Source organism: Adiantum capillus-veneris, chromosome 1 (genome assembly GCF_014529385.1).
Source record: "Adiantum capillus-veneris isolate H3 chromosome 1, ASM1452938v2, whole genome shotgun sequence".
Lineage (NCBI taxonomy): Eukaryota > Viridiplantae > Streptophyta > Polypodiopsida > Polypodiales > Pteridaceae > Adiantum > Adiantum capillus-veneris.
The window spans coordinates 89,557,706-89,576,181 of record NC_140931.1 but is presented as its reverse complement, the minus strand read 5'-3'; the positions used below and the strand labels follow the sequence as shown (position 1 = coordinate 89,576,181).

General features: G+C 49.3%; 1 protein-coding gene across 2 annotated transcripts in view; it reads left to right on the top strand.

The window, feature by feature from the left end:
• The window catches only part of LOC147465161 (uncharacterized), a 98,482-nt gene that overhangs the window by 65,798 nt on the left and 14,208 nt on the right, over positions 1-18,476 (top strand). The window contains exon 2 of one of the 2 annotated variants that reach the window (XM_086518563.1): positions 8,001-8,229. In XM_086518563.1, the coding sequence (XP_086374689.1) occupies positions 8,001-8,229 (229 nt within the window). Of the gene's footprint in view, positions 1-7,996; positions 8,230-18,476 lie in introns of both variants that reach the window. The other variant, XM_086518556.1, reaches the window with a different exon arrangement.

Here is an 18,476-nt window from a genome sequence, read left to right as displayed (position 1 = left end):
CTGGAAATGCTTTGCCCGATATGTGTACAAAATGTGGTGCCGTTACGAAAGCACAAAAGATCTTGGTGAGATTATTGTTCGAAGTGAAGTCTCGTGGAGTGTATTGAGTGCAGATAATATGCTTACTTGGCAATGCCTTGGCCGGATTGAATGCCAAATGTGATGCCTTCTACTTGCAGGCGTTGCTTGACCGGCATGTGTACCAAATTCGGTGCCCTAGCAAGCCCATTAAGGCCGGCCACCAAGGGCCATTGTGGATGGCAGCCCGTTTTAAGCAAAGGAAGGGTTTTTTTTTTTTTTTAAACAAAGTGTGAAGCCATGGGAAAAAGAGGGAATGGCGTGAGCTGCAGCAGCGCCCATCGACGGGGAAGGAGCTCGCGATGCTCGCGCTGAGCAGCTCGGGCATGGGACGATGATGCCGAAGAAGGGGAAAATTCCTAGCTAGCAGAGGCGCTTCTTTTTGGCACCGGCCGCGCCGCATTTGGTGCTGCTCGACTTCGGCCTTGCCACGTCATAGGGGGAGGACCCATTAGCGACATCGCTAATGGGTGCCTCGGTTTTTTTTAAGCAAGAGGAGGGCCATGCAAAAAGTAGGGAAAACGTGTGGTTCAAAATCTCGGAGCTCTCTCCTCTTCATAAGCTAGACCTCCTCCTCGTAAGGGGGACCTACTCTTTGAAAGTTCTTCTCCTCCTCCTCAGGATCTCTATGCCTTAAGCTCACAAGCTCTTAATCCCTTAAGCTCCCACTAACCGACTCTTAAGGAGATATGCCATCCAAGCCTAATCAAAGGTATTCAGATCCTCTTGATTTCTCTAATCTCTCATTAGCCGTTCATAAGCTCTCTAACTCTTGAGCCTCTAATCCTAAGACATGAGTCAAGCTCTCGAAATCAAGCCTAATCTCTTGAAGCCAAAGCCCTTGCTCTCATAAGCTAAGCTTGATCTCTAATCCCGTTTCTAAACCAATTTCCTAATCCAGGCCAAAGCTTTTAAGCCACCATTAACCATTTGAATCGGGAAGCAGAACCCAAGGCGGACGGCTATTAGAAGGAAAACTCTTGTGCCTTAACGAAAAGAAGCAGACGGCGGGACACATCAGGTCTTTGATTAGCACCTGGATTAAGCCAGGTTTCAACTTGTAAGGAGCATTAAGCCTCCATTAATGATTATTTAATGTTGATTACGGTGGCTTAACTGAAATTAAGAGTACCGTTTGTTTCGAGCTCTGTCTTGTTAATTGTGCCTGCTGCATCTCTTTTCCCACACCTCTCACAGCCAGGGGCCCGGTGCCTTCCCGGCTCACCTTTCGCATAATTATCCCCCGACAGCGGTGACTATTAAAGACCAATATAGTGTAGGGGCAAAACTACAACATTAGAGTACTGGCCTTGAGAATATGGCCTACTACATTGTAGAGTCAATAAAACACAATATGAAAAGGCCAAAAACACTCACCTTGTACTTATCTGTGCCGAAGGTTGTATCCATTGCAAGAAGGTTTCCATTCTTGTACTTGTATTAAATGTCTCTTTGCCATGGAGTTTGAATTCCTAACATGAACTTTAGGTCATGTATTGCATCTTGAGAGTGATATGTGAATATGTTTAGCTTATTTGCATGGCATCAATGCCGCACACTTTTGGCATCACTATCATGCATTTGATATTGCTTAATAAAGAGTTTGCTCCCTATATGAAAATGAATGACATCCTGTATGCACAAGAAGACATCTCTTACCAAGATGTAATTAGGGTCTTGTTCCTTTTGGGTATGTAGTGCTTACATATGCTTTTTCATGACTTGGACGATAGTTTTCTCCCTATATTCATGACATCCCGTATGCACAAGAAGATATCTCTCAACAAGATGTGATTAGGGTCTTTTTCCTCTTGGGTATGTAGTGCGTGTAGTTCAAGAAATGGACTTGGATGACCCGAACCAAGAATTGGATGAATAAATATATCCCTGCGGCTGAATTTAGCTAAGTATGCTACCACGCATGGGACAAGTGGGACAAGACACACGCATGCCTTGGGTTGGAACCCTATAAGATGGCCAACTTTGAATAGACTGGTGGATACTTGCTTCAGCTCAATAGGATCTGTGTAGTAGATAGGCGTGATGAGAGTGTTGATTCTCGCGAGGATAGGTGGTCTCAACTTGATAGATAGTTGGAGGCGTAGACACTGTGTCTGTCCATTGTGCTACGAGTTAGAGGGTCGATCGTTTTCCCATTTGAGGATGATTATGTTAGACTTACACCACTCTGTTGCTTCACATGGTCTAGGGCATACTTGTACGACTAGTATGTCTCTGGGTTGGCCACCCATAGTCTAGGTTGTACCTGGTTTGGCCGCTCGAGTTTTGGGCCGGCTGCCCACCTTGTCTGGGTGCCCTCATATATATTTCTTTTCTTGTTGGGTCATGGGAGATTTTATCTGGCATTGCCTTACCTCCCCTTGGGCACCTATTTATGGGGCTAGGGGGGTACCCACTTCCATCATATCTTGGTTATTGTGTATTGGCTCTTATGCTCATGGTAGTCATGGGGGGCTGATCGCCCCCTCCTCCCCATCTGCAGCGTTTGTGTTCTACTCTCTCTCTCTCTCTCTCTCTCTCTCTCTCTCTCTCTCTCTCTCTTCCGCACATGGTATGAGCAGCTTCAGGCTCTCGATGATCCAAGCCGCATCAGGTACTCCCAAGATCAGATCAGCCAGCGTTTTGTGAAGATCAGCCAGGCAATCGAAGAAACAGGTTTTCTGCCATGAAGGACCTCACTTCAACCTGTGTTTTTGCATTCATACCTGGCGTTTTGCATTCTGGCTGCTAGCGCTGGCCTATTTGGGCCTTTTAGTCGTGGAAAACCCCTCTCCTCTATTTGCGTTTTTCAACCAGATCTGGCGTTTTTTGTCAGGCTGCAGCGTTTTTGCAGCAGAGGAGAGGAGAGCGCTATGCCCATTCCGATCTTGCCTTTCCACACCGGCTCGGCATCCGGTGCCTTGCTGGTCCTCTTCCTCTTCAGAACATCAGATTTCAGCCACATACCCACTGCTGTTCTTCTCTTTTTTCAGCCCACCTGGGGTTGTGACATTCATTCCTCGCCCTCCCTACACCCTCTACACCGCTCTGGACCCTGCCGGGAGCGTACGAGCACGCTGAAAATCGCTGGACAGCAGCGTTTTCATCACCTCGCAGTTGTGTTTTTGGGTGGACAGCAGAATCCAGATACATAGTTTGTGTTTTTCACAGAGGATAAAGTTACCTCTTGCCAAGACACCATCCGATGGTGGTCCGTGCGGTCTCTCAGTGACTGATGCAGTACACGGTATCTTCGACATCGGCTTGATCAGCTGCGGGCATACGATCCTTGGGAGATCCATTCATTCCAGCCATCGTTCGGCGGTTGTGCACTCTAGAGGGGGTGGTGACTTGTGGTTTGCTATGGACACACCTATGCACTCATTAGAGGAGTTCACACGAGATATGGCCATGCTCATGGCATATGGGATTCCGACATTCCCAGAGAAGACACCACCATCTTGGGTGGACAGACACTTACCACTTGACCTCGACACATCAGATCACTTACTTACAGAGGAGCATCTACATGGACTTAGGGGGAGAGGATCTTGGATCTCTTCCTGGACAGGTTCATTGCTTGGATCTACAGATTGGAGTGGGACTTCAATGCTTTGGACTCTTTTGGAGATGAGGCATCATCACGCAACTACATCCGGAGTCACCCGGAGCTTGGCTTGGATGTGCTCTTCTTCACTCCTGATCATTTGGATTGCTACCTTTAGAGTTTCTTACACTCACTTAGTATGTCTCCGGGCTGGCCACCCGCCCATCGCCCACCTTGTCTGGGCATCCTCATATATATTTCTTTTCTTGTTGGGTCGTTGGGGATTTTATATGGCATTGCCCTACCTCCCCTTGGGCACCTATTTATGGGGCAGGGGGGGTGCTCACTTCCATCATATTTGGTTATTGTGTATTGGCTCTTCTGCTCATGGTAGTCATGGGGGGCTGATCGCCCCCTCTTCCCCATCTGCATCGTTTGTGTTCTACTCTCTCTCTCTCTCTCTCTCTCTCTCTCTCTCTCTCTCTCTCTCTCTCTCATGCTTCCGCGCACGCTCACTCTCACAAATTACTTGGTGCTTGATGGTCCTAGGGGGCAATGGCTAAACCAATTCAACGCCACCTTTAACAATATCGACTCGCCGTTGGACCAAGACGAGATGATCGTCATTCTCCTTGGTGGGGAGGTTCGTGGGAAGTAGATACCATCATGGGTACGCCGTGATCTGCACTCGAGGAGGAATGGAACTGTAGCGCACGTCCTTGTAACGAAGTTTTTTGGTGACGCTTTACCCTAGTACTTGAGTGCTTTGCATAGGCAGATGGAGAAATAAATTCTTCCTTCCTATGCTTAAATTTATATTCCAATCCCTCTTGAGGGAAATGACGTCATTCTCCCAAAGCGATGACAGACAAGTGATCAGAGCCATTCATGTACCTTGACCCCGCGAAGGGGCTAGCCTCGCCAAAACGGGATTAGGAGGTGGAAGGGAGGCACCACCAATCCCATCGGACGCCACCTGTGAGCGAACGCCCTTCCAGATGGGTATGGTATTTCCTTTGGGAAAACTTTCAGGTTTTAAGGGCAATTTAGCGTGGTGAGCAATAGTCTACTTGGCGGAGAAAACTCCAAAGGGAAGGTCGAAGCAAGTCCCGCAGTGCTTGGGCGTGTGATTTGAGGTACTTGGTCATTGTCACATCCATTACTTTTTAGCGATGTGGGTCTCTCATGGGCTTTGCTCTAAGAGAGTAGATAAGCATGGCCTCTTGGGGAAACGAGTCCTCAAGTAGTCAAGGGGAAGCTAGTGACAAAAGCGTCTGCCCTAGGAGTATGGGTGCAATTTGAAGCCTATGTCGTCTCTTTCCCTTTCGTATTTAATTTGTATGTATATTTTTTGGCTTTGTTTTGAGGAGACGACAAAGGATACCCATCCCGGACTCCTAAAACAAAACAAAACAAAACTTTTCCATGACTTGTTGGGGAGGAAAGCCATGCTAAAGCAGGCTTGAAAGCTATATTTTTTTTGTGCAATAAAATCCAAGGGGAGAATTTTGAAGGTGCATCAGGGTGAGAACAACCATGAGATACCTTATTGGTGTGATAGGGATGGAAATAAGATATCGCACCCACATCTGGCTCCTTGGTTAATCGCTGAAAAGCAAAATTGCACTGGCAGCCTTTCAAGCGTAAGTCTTTAGTGACCAGGAGACGCCTCTTTCTTTTTCAAGAGTAAACCTTTTGTGAACGGGACACGCCTCTTCCTTGTACTCATGCGCGTGGAGCTTGACAAATATCCAATGCGGTCTTCCCATTCAAGCTCATTTGGATGGTGTAGTGTTGCTTCTAATGAGTATTTTAAGTCATATATACACCAATACCTACAATTTAGAATAGTAAATTTTTATTAGAGAATAAAAAATCGCACCAAAATTGAAATCAAAGATGAGAAAAATCATAAAAAAACTTACTTTTTTCTCTCTATGCAAGTTATTGAAAGTAATAAGCTTGAGTTGCGAACGCGTACATCTATGGCGTGCGTACGCTTTGAAGGTCATTGAATAATTTTTGGATTTGGATTCCTTAACAACAAAGTCACTCATAGGCAATCGTGGAATCAAGCCTTGCAAACAATCTTGAATTGAAATTAGTCGTTACGTATGTGCAAACCATTGAAGAGAAGATGCATTAAAGATGCCGGGGCTAGGAATTTGAAGATCCATGCTAGCGACTAGCTAATTAGCACTCTCATTATACATTGATCAAGGCATGGAGAAGCCCTTCAGAGTGTGTGTGTGTGTGTGTGTGTGTGTGTTTGTGTTTGTGGTTGTGTGTGTACGCTTTTCTTCTCATTAAATGCTGCTTAAAATTTTGGGAGGAGGATTTTTGAGTGCCCAATTTTTGGGGTGTCAAGAGTCAACACTAAGTGGAGGAATTGAGAGTGCCCACTGGCCTTTTTGCATAAATGTGGGTGTGGGTTTGTTTCATCACTTAGGCTGAGTTCAGACGAGGTGTAGGCAAAAGCTAGGAAGTATTTGTCTGTTGATTTGGTAGCCTTGGATTTGCAGAGAGAGAGCTTCTGCTTCTGTCGGGCCCTCCTCACAGGTGACCTTCTTCCCTTGGAAAGAAAAAGGCTTTTGTCTCAGCCACACAACGATTGGCTGCTTCATTGAAGCTTCCTCAATCCCACCAATCATACGCACGTGTGCTGTTTACTGTGTTGTTCCGATCACTAAAAAGTCTAAGCGACTTCAAATCAATGCCTTGAGTTTGTTTTGGAGGAAGTGCAGATCACTTCAAATCAAAGCCTTGAGTTTTACTTTGGAGACGTACTTTAAATTTTGGTATCATTGAAGACTTGAAGTTAGTATTGGATTTTGCAAGCAGAGGGGACTGAATGGGGGACCCATATGCTTTCCATACCATTGAGAGGGAGGGCTACTGAGGGTCCAAGGTAAAGGGCAAGGCTCATGGGGGTGAAATCAAGTCAAGGACAGAGGGGTCTCGCCATGTTTGGGGTGGAGGGGTTGAAGTGGAAAGGAGTTCCGTATGCTGACTGGACACACATGCCAATATCTAACAGTGACTCTCCATAGGTATGTTCTCCGACTTGGAGCTGAGTGTTAGTGTTTGTCACCTCTCTAGATGGTCCTGGCGGAGTTGCTAGTGCCCTTGTATCTCCTAGGGTTTGATCACAGGGAGTGGGGGACTGTTTTGTGGTTGTGCCGGGCCTATGTGAGTTTGTTTCTCATTTAGTTCTCGCCATTGTTTTGTCCATTTTGCATTGTTTGCAGTGCCATAGAGGTTGTCTTTTGGTGGCCTCATGTCTAGGGTATTGGTGCAATGTACCATGTGCCACTAGTTTCCCAGCTACAGGCTGATCCGATATATTTTCACATTTTTGCCCCCATATTCTAGGTCATGGGGTATTTTGGGAGGTTAGGCAGCCCAGTTGTTCCTGTATATAGTGGGAGTAGGTGCCCCACTTGTATCATTTTATTGCTCATTTGAGTGTTGGCTATCATTTTGGGTCTCTCTCTCTCTCTCTCTCTCTCTCTCTCTCTCTCTCTCTCTCTCTCTCCAGTGTTTTAATCTCTCTAGCAATTTTTCTATCGCGAGCCAGATCTCTTTGTCTCTTGCGTTTTTGTAGGTTATCACTTGCCATACTTTCTGTTGCCCTAGGTGACCACTGTTCCAGTGTGGTTGAGGTTGTTCACCGTGTACGGGCTACCCTTGGAGGTTTTAGAACTGAAGGTTGTTGCTGTCCATCGGAGATGACAGTTTTTGCATGTTCAGCCATATATGTCCCACTTTTTGGTGTCACTTCTTTCAACCTCTACAGAATCTGGCTCAACCACACAGTTCATCCATCTGTGATATCAAACCATATTTCACTTGCAATGAAGTACGAGTCACATGCGATGAGTAGAAACTTGCTCATTTATGGTAGAATCCGAGAGATCAAAATCTCGAAGTAGAGTGCAAGCCCAAATCAGATGTAAACTTAGCATCACTAACGAAAACAGCAGATCTTTGCCTTGACCTTCATGTTTACTCTTAAATGAAGACAAATTTTGATTAGTCTTGACTTGAACGAATCTCTTCTTTCTTATTTGTGTGTTTGTGTCTCTCAATTATTTGTTTTGTGCAAGTGTTTTAGCCCTTACATAAAGTTTGTGAAATGGAGACCTTTTTAACCTTTTCAAGAGAGAGCACTTATTTGAGCATTTGGAGGAGTTTTGAATCTTGCTTCATTACAAAATTTGATTCATGTGGGTGTGTATAGCCTTTGCATGCTAATTTTTACTAAGTTCATACATTGACCAATTTGACTGCCAAAGTAATGGGCTGTCAAGAGAAGCTGTTTGCTTATCATCTATATCAATTGTTGTGTAAGCTACACTGATCTGGATGTAGGCAGGTGTATAGGAGGTGATAAGAAAAGATATTCAAGGGCAGCTGATAACGTGGAGAATGAAGAAAGTGGGCTTGATAGTGGGACAAGGTCAACGAGCACCCAACCGATGTCTTTGGCTGAGTTACGTTTACGACGATTGAAGGCTGCTGAAGCAAGATTGCACTCGCCGAGGAATGAGGCTTCAGCTGCAAATCTTACTCCACTTGGAAGAATTTTAAAACTTGCAGCGAGGGTATTTTACCATGATTTTACTTAACATCTTTTCTGATGCTATTTTTGTATTGCATGGATAGCACATTGATAGGTTTTTGTAGAATAAGATAAGAAGAAGAAAAAGAGAAGCATCCATTATTGGCTGCGCCATCGCGCCCCCCCCCCCCCCCCCCCCCCCCCAAGCGCTGCCCGCTACCTCCCCTCCCGCTGCCCTGCCTGCCCGTTGCCCGCCACTGCCTGCCCACCCTGCCGCCACTGCCTGCCCGCCCGCACTGCTTGCCCGCCCTGCCGCCCCTGCCTGCCTGCCTGCCCACCACTGCCCCTGCCGCCCCCGCCATCCCCTCCCGCTTTAGCCACCCCAGCCCGCTGACCCCCTCCCCCCCCCCCTCCGCCCGCCCGCGTGTGTTGTTATTTCTTCACCCCGTTAGCTCCCTGCAATTGGCCCCTTCAGCACTGAGTCAATCCTTGGGACAGTGCTTTGCGCACCTAATTGCAGCGTCCTTCCGTCGCCCTCTTCTTACGCCACAGCTGTAGACACAGATGGAGGCTCCAGCTTCGCCACAGAGGGACTCACCAGAAGCCCTCTCACCCGACCCCGCCGAGCCCACCATTCGACTTGCTCTCTCGCCGACAGAGCAAGCGAGCCTTGCCGCAGAGGTAGAGCGATTGCAGGGACTTCGGTGATCTGCAAGATTCTCGGCACCCGACCTAGCAGAGGAGAGCTGCGAGACCTTCTCCAGGCCCGCCTTCTCGCAGAGGTGGGCAAGATCTTGGATGTCCAGATTCTCGGACGGGTTTACTATTAGATCGAGTTTGAGACCTTCGAGATGGCGTCCAAGGTCATAGCTATGAGTCCACTGGCCATCCGACCATCACGTGCCCACTTTCGACAGTAGCGACATGGTTTTGACCCGGCTTCGGATGTTCTAGTAGAGGAGGCAGACATCCCCATCTCGATCTGCTTCCCGGGTTTACAGAGGGAGTACTTACCACTTCTCTCCAGGATCGGCTCCGCCATTGGGACTGTCTTGGAGACACCTCGTACGGCAGCATCAGTAGCTGCCAAGGCGGCTGGCCTTCCCTCAGTTCGAGTTTTGGTCAGAGATACCTACACGCTCCCGAAGGTTATCCTTTTGCCTCGGGTGAGTGGGGGTTGGTTTAGACAGAGTGTGGAGTACTCGGGCCTCCCGAACCAGTGCTTCATTTGTCGACAGATGGGCCATCTAGCGAAGGCCTGTCCACAGAGGAGGCCGCGACTTGCACCACAGCCACAGCCCTAGCCCCAGCCTGCCAGGGCTAGCCCGTAGCCATTGTCAGCGACACAGCGCACACATGCCGAGCCACCCTCCGAGCCTGGGGTTCCAGCGGAGGAGGGATGGCAGCAGGCCCGTGGTCGACGACGACAGGGGCCATAGCGTCAGCCTGACACTCAGAGTGGCCCTCAGGCGCCTACTCAGCAGCAGTGGGTTCCCACGGGGAACCGCTTTGGTCCTCTTGAGCAGGAGGAGATCCCTCCGCCAGCCCCCACCTCCGCTTCACCCTCGACAGCCTCTCCCCCCCCCCCAGAGTTTCCCCCCTCTTCCTCATCCTCCCCCCCGCCTTTTGCTCCCGTCGCCTCTCCACCTCGCCCCTCTACCTCTGTTGCCCCATCCCGCCCCTCTTCTCTACCGCTCCCCCCAGCTCCTTCTCACCCCCCTCCTACTCCAGTTCCACAGTCGACCCAGGGGGCAGGGCCTTCTCCGGCGGCTAGGAGATCTCTTGGCAGCGCCTTTGCCACGAGTCGCCCAGCGAGAGAGGGTAAGCCTTTCTTACGGCCCCCTCTGCAGATTCAGACATCTTCCCTTTCAGCTATCCCTCGTGGTCTAACGAGCATTGACATCCGGCGTCGCTGGGACTTCTTCGACTACGGCTTCACTTGTTTTCTCGGCAATTCCGCAGCAGACCATGAGGCAGCCTGCTTCAGGGTCCATGCTTTGTTCCTTGCCGCTAGGGGGACAGAGGCCTTGGATTCAGCAGTTGGTTTCTCCTTCCCCCTTTGGGCCGAGACAGAGTGGACCCTCGACTCAGTGTTGGGATGGTTGCATACACAGATCCTAGAGTTCTCTCACCACATGGGAGAACTTGGAGTTACAGATATGCTGTAGACTTTGTGGCCATTGGCCAAGTTTGCGGTGACACCCCCAGACTCAGCAGGATGTAGGCACATTGTGGTGTACTTCTTTGCTGATACGCAGTGTTTGCCTTGCTATGTATACATTCATGAGGACTCCTGGACAGAGGAGGTTGCTTTATGCACGGCTCGCTCTGCTTGGGCTTGGGCTAGGCACTCACTGCAGTCACGCCTATCTAGAGGACGCTCGGATGCGTATTACTCCCCATCCAAGCCAGCCTCGAAGATAGCCCGTCTAGCTGTTGCGGCAGCATCTGTTCTCTCTCGCTCCCCATGAGGATCGTCTCATGGAACGTGCAGGGACTAGGTGGGCCCCAGTTTCAGCGTCAGCGGGGCCGATTGCGTCAGGATCTTCAGCGTTGCCTTGTGGGAGGAGAGATTGATCTCCTTATGCTTCAGGAGCACCATCTGTGTGAGAGCCGCATTCGGCGATGTGGTCAGATTTTGCGTGGACGTTATGATACCTTTTGGTCAGTTGCTTTTGGACCTGGAGGCATCCAGGGTGGGGTATGTATGACTATTGCGGACTCATTGCAGCAAGCCATTGTGTGCAGAGGGATTATTGTGCCAGGCAGGGCTCAGTGGATTACTATGCAGGTTCAGGGTGGCCTTGTGGGTTTCCTAAACATCTATGCGCCCAATGTGGCGAGTGCTCGTGCAGTGTTTTGGTCATTGATTGTTGAGTCTTTGCCGCAGGCAGATCATTGGTGCATAGGTGGGGACTTCAACATGTTGGAGGACCCTTCTGACAGGATTGGTGGCAGCCATGCTACTGTGCATGGAGTCGAGTTGGCAGCTTGGGAGAGGTTGTGTATGACTTTGAGGGTTCTCGGATATATGGCAGCACTCTGGTTTTGTGAGGACCCCAAACAGTCTTGCCTTCTCTAGATCGGACCGCAGAGTGGGAGGAGTGAATCTATCGCAGATAGATCGCTTCTACACGAGTGACCACTTCAGTGATTTGGGAGGATCAGTGGGCATCTTGGCACGGACCTCCTTCTCGGACCATGCACCAGTGATCCTCACAGTGGCAGACAGGCAGAGGAGTGGGAGCACGATGCTCCGCATCCGAGAGAGAGTCTTGTTGGACTCAGCACTCAGAGAGAGGGTAGAGGCTCTCTGGACAGAGGGCATGGACAGACAGGATTCTCCTGCAGACAAAGTGGCCTCAAGCCTAGCTCAGATTAGCCACTTTTTTCTTCAAGAGTCTCTGGCTCGCCGGGCTTCAGCGAGAGAGGCGGAGTAGCGTCTCAGACGGGGCATTGCTTCATTACAGAGGATGCAGGAGCAGCATCCAGATAGTCCATGGTTGGAGGAGCAGTTACAACAGCCTCGACAGGAGCTTGCTAGCACAGAGGAGAGGCGACATGAGTTTGCTTTCCACCGACAGGCATCTCAGTGGACTCAGGTGGGTGACAGAGTGACTGGTGCTTTTTTTGAGACAGTGGGACCTTGGCACTCGCATGCCAAGGTTAGTCAGTTGAGGAGGCTCGATGGGTCAGTTGCTCGTGAGCCCGAGGATATGCGTGCAGTTGCTACCGACTTCTAACGTGAGTTACTGTCTGCTGAGCCCTAGTCAGAGCGGCAGGATGCATGCAGGGAGCAGGTTTGGGCACAGATGCCATGTCTTGTGACTGAGGAGATGTGTCAGAGGCTAGAGATGCCACTTCAGCTTGAGGAGCTGCACACGGCTCTTAGGGCCCTCCCCCGTGGTAGCTGTCCAGGTGAGGATGGGTTGACTCTCAGATTTTTCTTGGAGTACTGGGACCTGCTTGGCCCAGATCTCTGTAGTGCTTTTCAGTACATTCTGCACACAGGAGTGATGCCTGACAGCATGAGTGAGGGCCTGATCTACCTCATTCCCAAGGAGGGTGGCTCCTTGGATGATATTCGATAGTGGTGTCCCATCACCATCCTCAACTCAGCCTACAAAATTCTTGCCAAGGCTCTAAGTTTGAGGATTCAGCCACTTTTAGAGAGCCTTATACATGGGACTCAGACAGGTTTTGTCAAGGAACGTAGTATCCTTGACAACATCTTTACTTTCTGGGAGGCTTCTGCCCTGGCACGACTCTGTGGTGAGGACCTTGTGATTCTTCTTCTCGATTTTGAGAAGGCATACGACAGAGTTGACTGGGACTTTCTAGAGGGCACTCTACGCAAGATGGGCTTCTCAGATGCTTGGATCAGAGGGGTGTTAGCCTTGTACAGACAGGCTCACAGTCAGGTGCTTTTGGCAGGAGGTAGAGGTGATCGCTTCATGCTTACACGCTCGGTCAGACAGGGCTGTCCCCTTGTCCCCTTTCTCTTTCCGTTCTATGCGGAGGCGATGAGCAGATTTTTGGTGTCACAGCAGCTTGGTCTACGGGGCTTAGCACTCCCTATTCGGGGAGATGAGCTACTGGACGTTGAGTTTGCCGATGACTCAGCCTTGTACTTAGATGGCCAAGAGGCCAATCTTCACAGACGTGAGCAGGCTTTGGAGACCTTCTGTTGTGCATCGGGCGCACTGATCAGCTGGAGAAAGACAGTGGCTTTCTCGATTGGTAGTGCTCCTGTGCCAGATTCGATGCCAGGAGAGGGTTTCAGGTGGATTCCCCCAGGGACTGCAGCTTGGTACTTGGGTTGTCAGGTTGTCTCCCGAGCAGCAGATTGCTCCCCTTCTCCCGTCCATCAAGAGAAAGTTGTTACATTGGAGCTTAGTACGACTTTCTCTGGCTGACAGAGTAGTAGTTGCCAACCAGGTGTTGTTGGCGACTATGTGGTACATCACTTCCTGCTGGATCTTCTCGAGTTCTTGTATCAGCCAGGTAGAGAGGCTGATCAGGAACTTCCTTTGGTCAGAACGTGACACTCAGATAGCCCGAGCCAAGGTGGCTCATCACGCTTTCTTGTTCTCAGGGAGGGCTTGGGATCATTGATCTAGCACAGCAGAGCAGAGCCCTTCTTGGGAAGTTCATAGTCATAGGACTTCTTCCAGGTGAGGAGCCCTGGAAGGAGTTCTTGCTGCAGAGGCTTCGTGCCAGGGTGCCTCGGTCAGGAGGCCCTTGGCAACCTTTGACCAGATGGATCTTTACAGAGATGCGTAGAGTTGGCTTGAGCAGGAGACTGGAGGACCGCTTCGTTGTGAGTTTGCTTCGATCTTGGGAGCTCTTATGGCGTGGCCTGGAGCAGAGACAGCCGACGTGCACGGAGGAGCGTTTACGGCAACCCCTCGTCTGGAACCCCATGGTTAGCACTCAGAGAGGCCACTTGGTTGGTAGTCGGCCTCATGTTTCCTGGGGTCCCATGGCAGCAGGTCCAGCGCGCTCTCTAGGTGACTGGCTAGAGTTCACAGGTTTGTCAGAGGAGGTGCAGGGTTTCCAGCTACAGGGCATGAGAGGTGTGTAGAGCATGTGTCAGGACATCTCAGAGTCGGTTCCAGCTGAGTGGCTCACGGCTCTCGAGCCAGTAGCACCCCGGTGGATGGGAGCCTACACACGACTGGAGGTTCTCATCTCTGTCAGGGCCTGCTCAGAGACTGTCCCAGCCCTGTTCTTCGAGCTTCAGGGTGGGGGACGATTGTAGCGAGTTACAGTGGAGGCCCCGCAGGTAGCAGAGTGCTGTTTCCAGAGGATCCGAGTAGTGGGCATCTGTGGGAGGACTTGCCTCATAGACCCTGACCTAGCAGCTCTTGAGACTGGACACTGGAGGCTATGGGCTACGAGTACAGTGGGATCCTGGTGAGTGGCTATGGAGGGACTCCTTCTCTTTTGCAGACCACCCAGGAGTCCCTTTCTTTCAGTACACTGTTCGGCTTGGACGTCATATACTTGCAGCTCAGAGAGAGGCCCGCCCGCCTGCAACACGTCATTGGCAAGAGGAGGGTCTCACAGTCGAGTTCTTAGCAGCCTTTTGGGAGAGGCTGTGGGACTCCAGACAGCCGAGGCGCGTCACCTTGTTCCAGTGGCTGGTCGCACACAGAGCTACAGCAGTAGGGAGCTGGCTAGTGCATAGTGGTCTCTCGGCCGCATGTACAGCCTGTGACCAGTTGGTGGAGAGTCAGCGTCACTGTCTTTGGGACTGTCCCTCGGCTCAGCAGGTGTGGCTACGAGTTCTTCCGGTTGATGCCTACTCTCTCCACGGCTCGACAGTACACTCGGGGGGCAGCGGCTTGGTCCACTCTCACGGGCCCGGCACTTCAGTTTGAGCTATCTTCCACCAGCAGGATGATAGTGATACAGGGGGGGCGACCTACACTCCAGCCTGCTACGGAGCTTACTCCACAGGAGTGGTGCAGTGAGAGAAAGGAGTGTTGGGAGCTCATCAGTGGCTTGACATTGTGGTTCATCTGGCTGGCCCGCTGTTTCCGCATCTTTGAGGCTCGCCCTGTGCCACCAGCAGAGACTGTTCGTGACTTTTGGCTAGAGCTGATCCATACTCTTAGAGGACAGCTTGAGGGACTACAGGGCAGCTCCGACCGCATGCGGGAGCGCCGCAAGGCTTTCCTCTGACTCTGGCGCCCTGGGCCTTTCTACACCATTGTCCAGGGTGTGCTCAGGTGGCACTACCGTCCACCTGTGTGGCTCTTCCCTCCTCCCATCTCTTGATTTAGCCTCATTGTATATATGCTGTTTTTTCATTGGGAGAGTCTCCCCATCATGCTTGTTGTAGCCTTCTCGTGCAGAGGTGGTTGTAGCCCTATGGGCAGTTTTCATTAACTAATAGAAGGATCTTTTCCTCGGAAAAAAAAAAAGAAGAAAAAGAGAAAAACATAACAGGCTAATGACTCCCAAGAGCTTTTATCGACAGTGTCGTTTTGCACCTTGATGCTGACTCCTGGGCATATTAGATACACTCTGAGGTCAACCTACTCTCATTCAAAGAATTACCATGTTGATGGCATTTGTAAATTGCATAAGGTTCATAATTTGGCATCTTTATTATATAATTATTCTGCTCCTGAAAATCTAATGCTTCTAAATTGGTGGTAGAGCAACTACAACTCTTGCACTGCTCAACATAGAGACATGGATGAACAACAAAGAAAGAGAATGACAAGAATAACCATGACACCATGATGATCAGCATGGAAAACACTTAAACAGAATAGAAACAATAATTGGAAGCTCATCTTGCTATCAATGGAGGCTTCTACCTACACTATCTGTAATCAAAGTGATGCTGTGTCTATGCTTAGCATACAAAAGGTTATCACCTTGTGCAAGGATTGTAGATTGCCAAAGCCTTTGAGATGTCCCTCATCTTTGGTCCAATTGCGGCTACCACTTAACCAAAAAACGATCCCATTTGAAGGGTATCTTGAGCATAGTAACATGGTACATTTTGGCATAGGTCTAGGGATGCTGGGATGCCAATCTTGTGGGGGGGACCTAGCGGGATGAAACGTAATAGATGAACAGTTGCTTTGGCTGTCTGTGACAAGGGGACTGTAGTGCCACTAAGGTGTGTCAGACGGGTTGACTTTGCTAGGTTCATGCTAGGATGTCACAGCTTGGGATCTCAGTTTGGCATTGATATATCCTCTGTGGCAAATCTCAGAGTTTGACAAGGCAAAATATGAGAATTGCCTCCAAGGCTTGTCTTTAGGAAAGAGGCCCCATACAATGAGCTTGAAAAGCAATGCGCTGCTCTGCAACTCTAGGCCACTGATACCCAAGTCTCCATAATCTCTGGGCATAAAAACCGTATGTCATGCAACGTGAGGCAAGTGTCCCTACATCGTTGGATCCATCCCACAAGAAATTGCGGACCAGGCTTCTCAATCGAGATAACACCCCTGGATGCAGTGTCCAGCAGCATGTAGTATACCAAGCCGTCAGCAAGAAGCACCTAGTTCACAATCACTGCCAGCTTTGGAAGTTAAACAAACCACCAGAAGCCATAGATGTGAGGCCGTGTGACAATGTTTCGATGTGGTAGTGGTCTGTTGGACCCGCGCACACGTGTGACACAATGATAAGAGTACATTGGTACAGAAGCAGCTGTCCAAAGCAGCTGCAGTCGAGAGACCTATCGGAATTTCCGCAGCAACTCACCGAATTCCGGATAGATTGCTGACGTGGTAAATTATTACAATGGAGTAGCTTTTGGGGTGCTAGTTATAAATAGCAGTTGCCTTATAAAATTTTGGAACAGAAACTACAAGCAGATGTTTTTGGGAGCATTGTTTTTAAAGTGTTTTTGGCCAAGTGCCTAATACCTATAACAACCAGGCGTTGCCTTAGTTGTAACTGAGATTCAATGCATTGGTGCACTCAGTTGTAAACTTTTCTGATCAATTTATAAAGAAATACCACCAAGGGCGCTCAACTTGAGGCCAACTCTCTCAAAAGAGAAACTCCACCTCTTCTGTTTCATCTTCAAGTGCAAATTGTTATTCTTTAGTTCAGTTCTTGTTTGTTGAGTTGGGAACTCCGCCTCTTCCTGATCATCTATGAGTGCAAAGTGTTGATTGTTCTATTCAGTTTAAGTGCAAGATTGAATTATCCAACCGGTGGGTCGTTACATACCGACAATGAAGATGTCTGTAGCTATGTCCGCTGAAGGACTATACTCCACAAGGGTAGCAGTAGTCTCGAGAATACTAACCACCAAGAAATCTCCATAGTTCACCGTCAGAAGGAGTGTAGAAAATTGTTGTTTTCCATCTCTGCAAAGGAAAGGTAGTTCTCTAAGAGATAGGTCCTGAACTGAGTGTAGGAACTACTCGTGCGATAGATCCAGCAGTTGCGAAGGAGTGCCAATAGGCCTGCAAATGTCTAGTCTTGCCAAAGATCGATGGTCACTTGTCTGAAGAAAAGAATAAGAAACCGCAACCCAAAGTGGCCAGGCAGCTGATCCACTTAAACTTCAGGAAGATCAGACCGAAAAGTCTGCACAACTGCTGGCGTGTCAAGCCAAAGTCTTGCTGAGTGGCTTAATTTTTAAAGAAGTTCTCACCAACTTATGGGACCCCATCGGATGGAGGCCCAAGTGCCTAGAGGCATTAATTAAATAAAGCAGGACTAGCAACCTCATAAACCAAATTGCATGGAGAATTGATGACGTGACATGATTGTACGGTAGTCCCGAAAATTACGTTGACAAGCTGTATGGACGCCCGTGTTCTGTGCTGACTGTTGGCGTTGCAGTTGTACGGATTTCCGACTTTTACGTTGCAGCCTTTGGGTCAGATGCTTTTGGACCAGAAGCTTTTGGGGTTAATGCATTTCATGTAAACTGCTTTTAGAGGGCCAAGGGCCTTTAAATATGTTCAAGGCTGATACTTTGGCACTCTTCCGAGTGAAGGTGCAGAGCATGAGTACCGGCATTGTAGTGAGTTCAAGCAATATAAAGAACTACCGAAAGGGGCGCCAGGGTTGGGGCCAGTGCTCTCTTGGGGTGGGGAACTCTGCCACTCCCCGTCTTGTGTTTTGTTCACTCTCTCTCTCTCTCAGTTCGGTTATTTGAAGTGCTAAAAGTTTTTCTTGTTTGTTCTTTTTCTGTTGGCACTCCCATTACAATGTTCAAAGCTTCAGGCATGTGCTTTTCTGAAAGCATACCGGTCCTCCAAGAGCAGACAGAGCAAGACGACCTTTGAGATTTTACATAATTTTTTTTATCAAAGAAATCTTCGTGTCCTTGCCCTAGACTTATATCAAAGAAGCTTTGTAGGGAATCTTCGTGTCCCTGCCCCAGACTTATTAGCCGCTCCCGCCCTTTGTCTATCGCGCATCGAGCGCTCTCGTCTTCATCACTTTGTGTTATGGGGCATGAGCCATAAAGAAGCCAAGACCACTTGCAAGAGGAGTTCCTCTCGACGGGTCTATTAGAGTTTAGATTCCTTTCTGATGGTAGCTCCAATATCTCCTAGGAGCGAAGACCACTTGCAATAGGAGTTCCTCTCGACGGGCCTATTAGAGTTTAGATTCCTATTCGGTGGTAGCTCCAGTATCTCCTAGGAGCGGATTAGGGAGTGGGGGCTGTTTTGTGGCTATGCCCGACCGCACTTGTTCATGGCGGTGCACTTCACCGTGTTGCTCACCCGGTAGGCTGACATAAGGTGGGACCCCCGTTCGTATCCGGAGGTGAGAGTCTCGAGTCTTTTGCAGTTC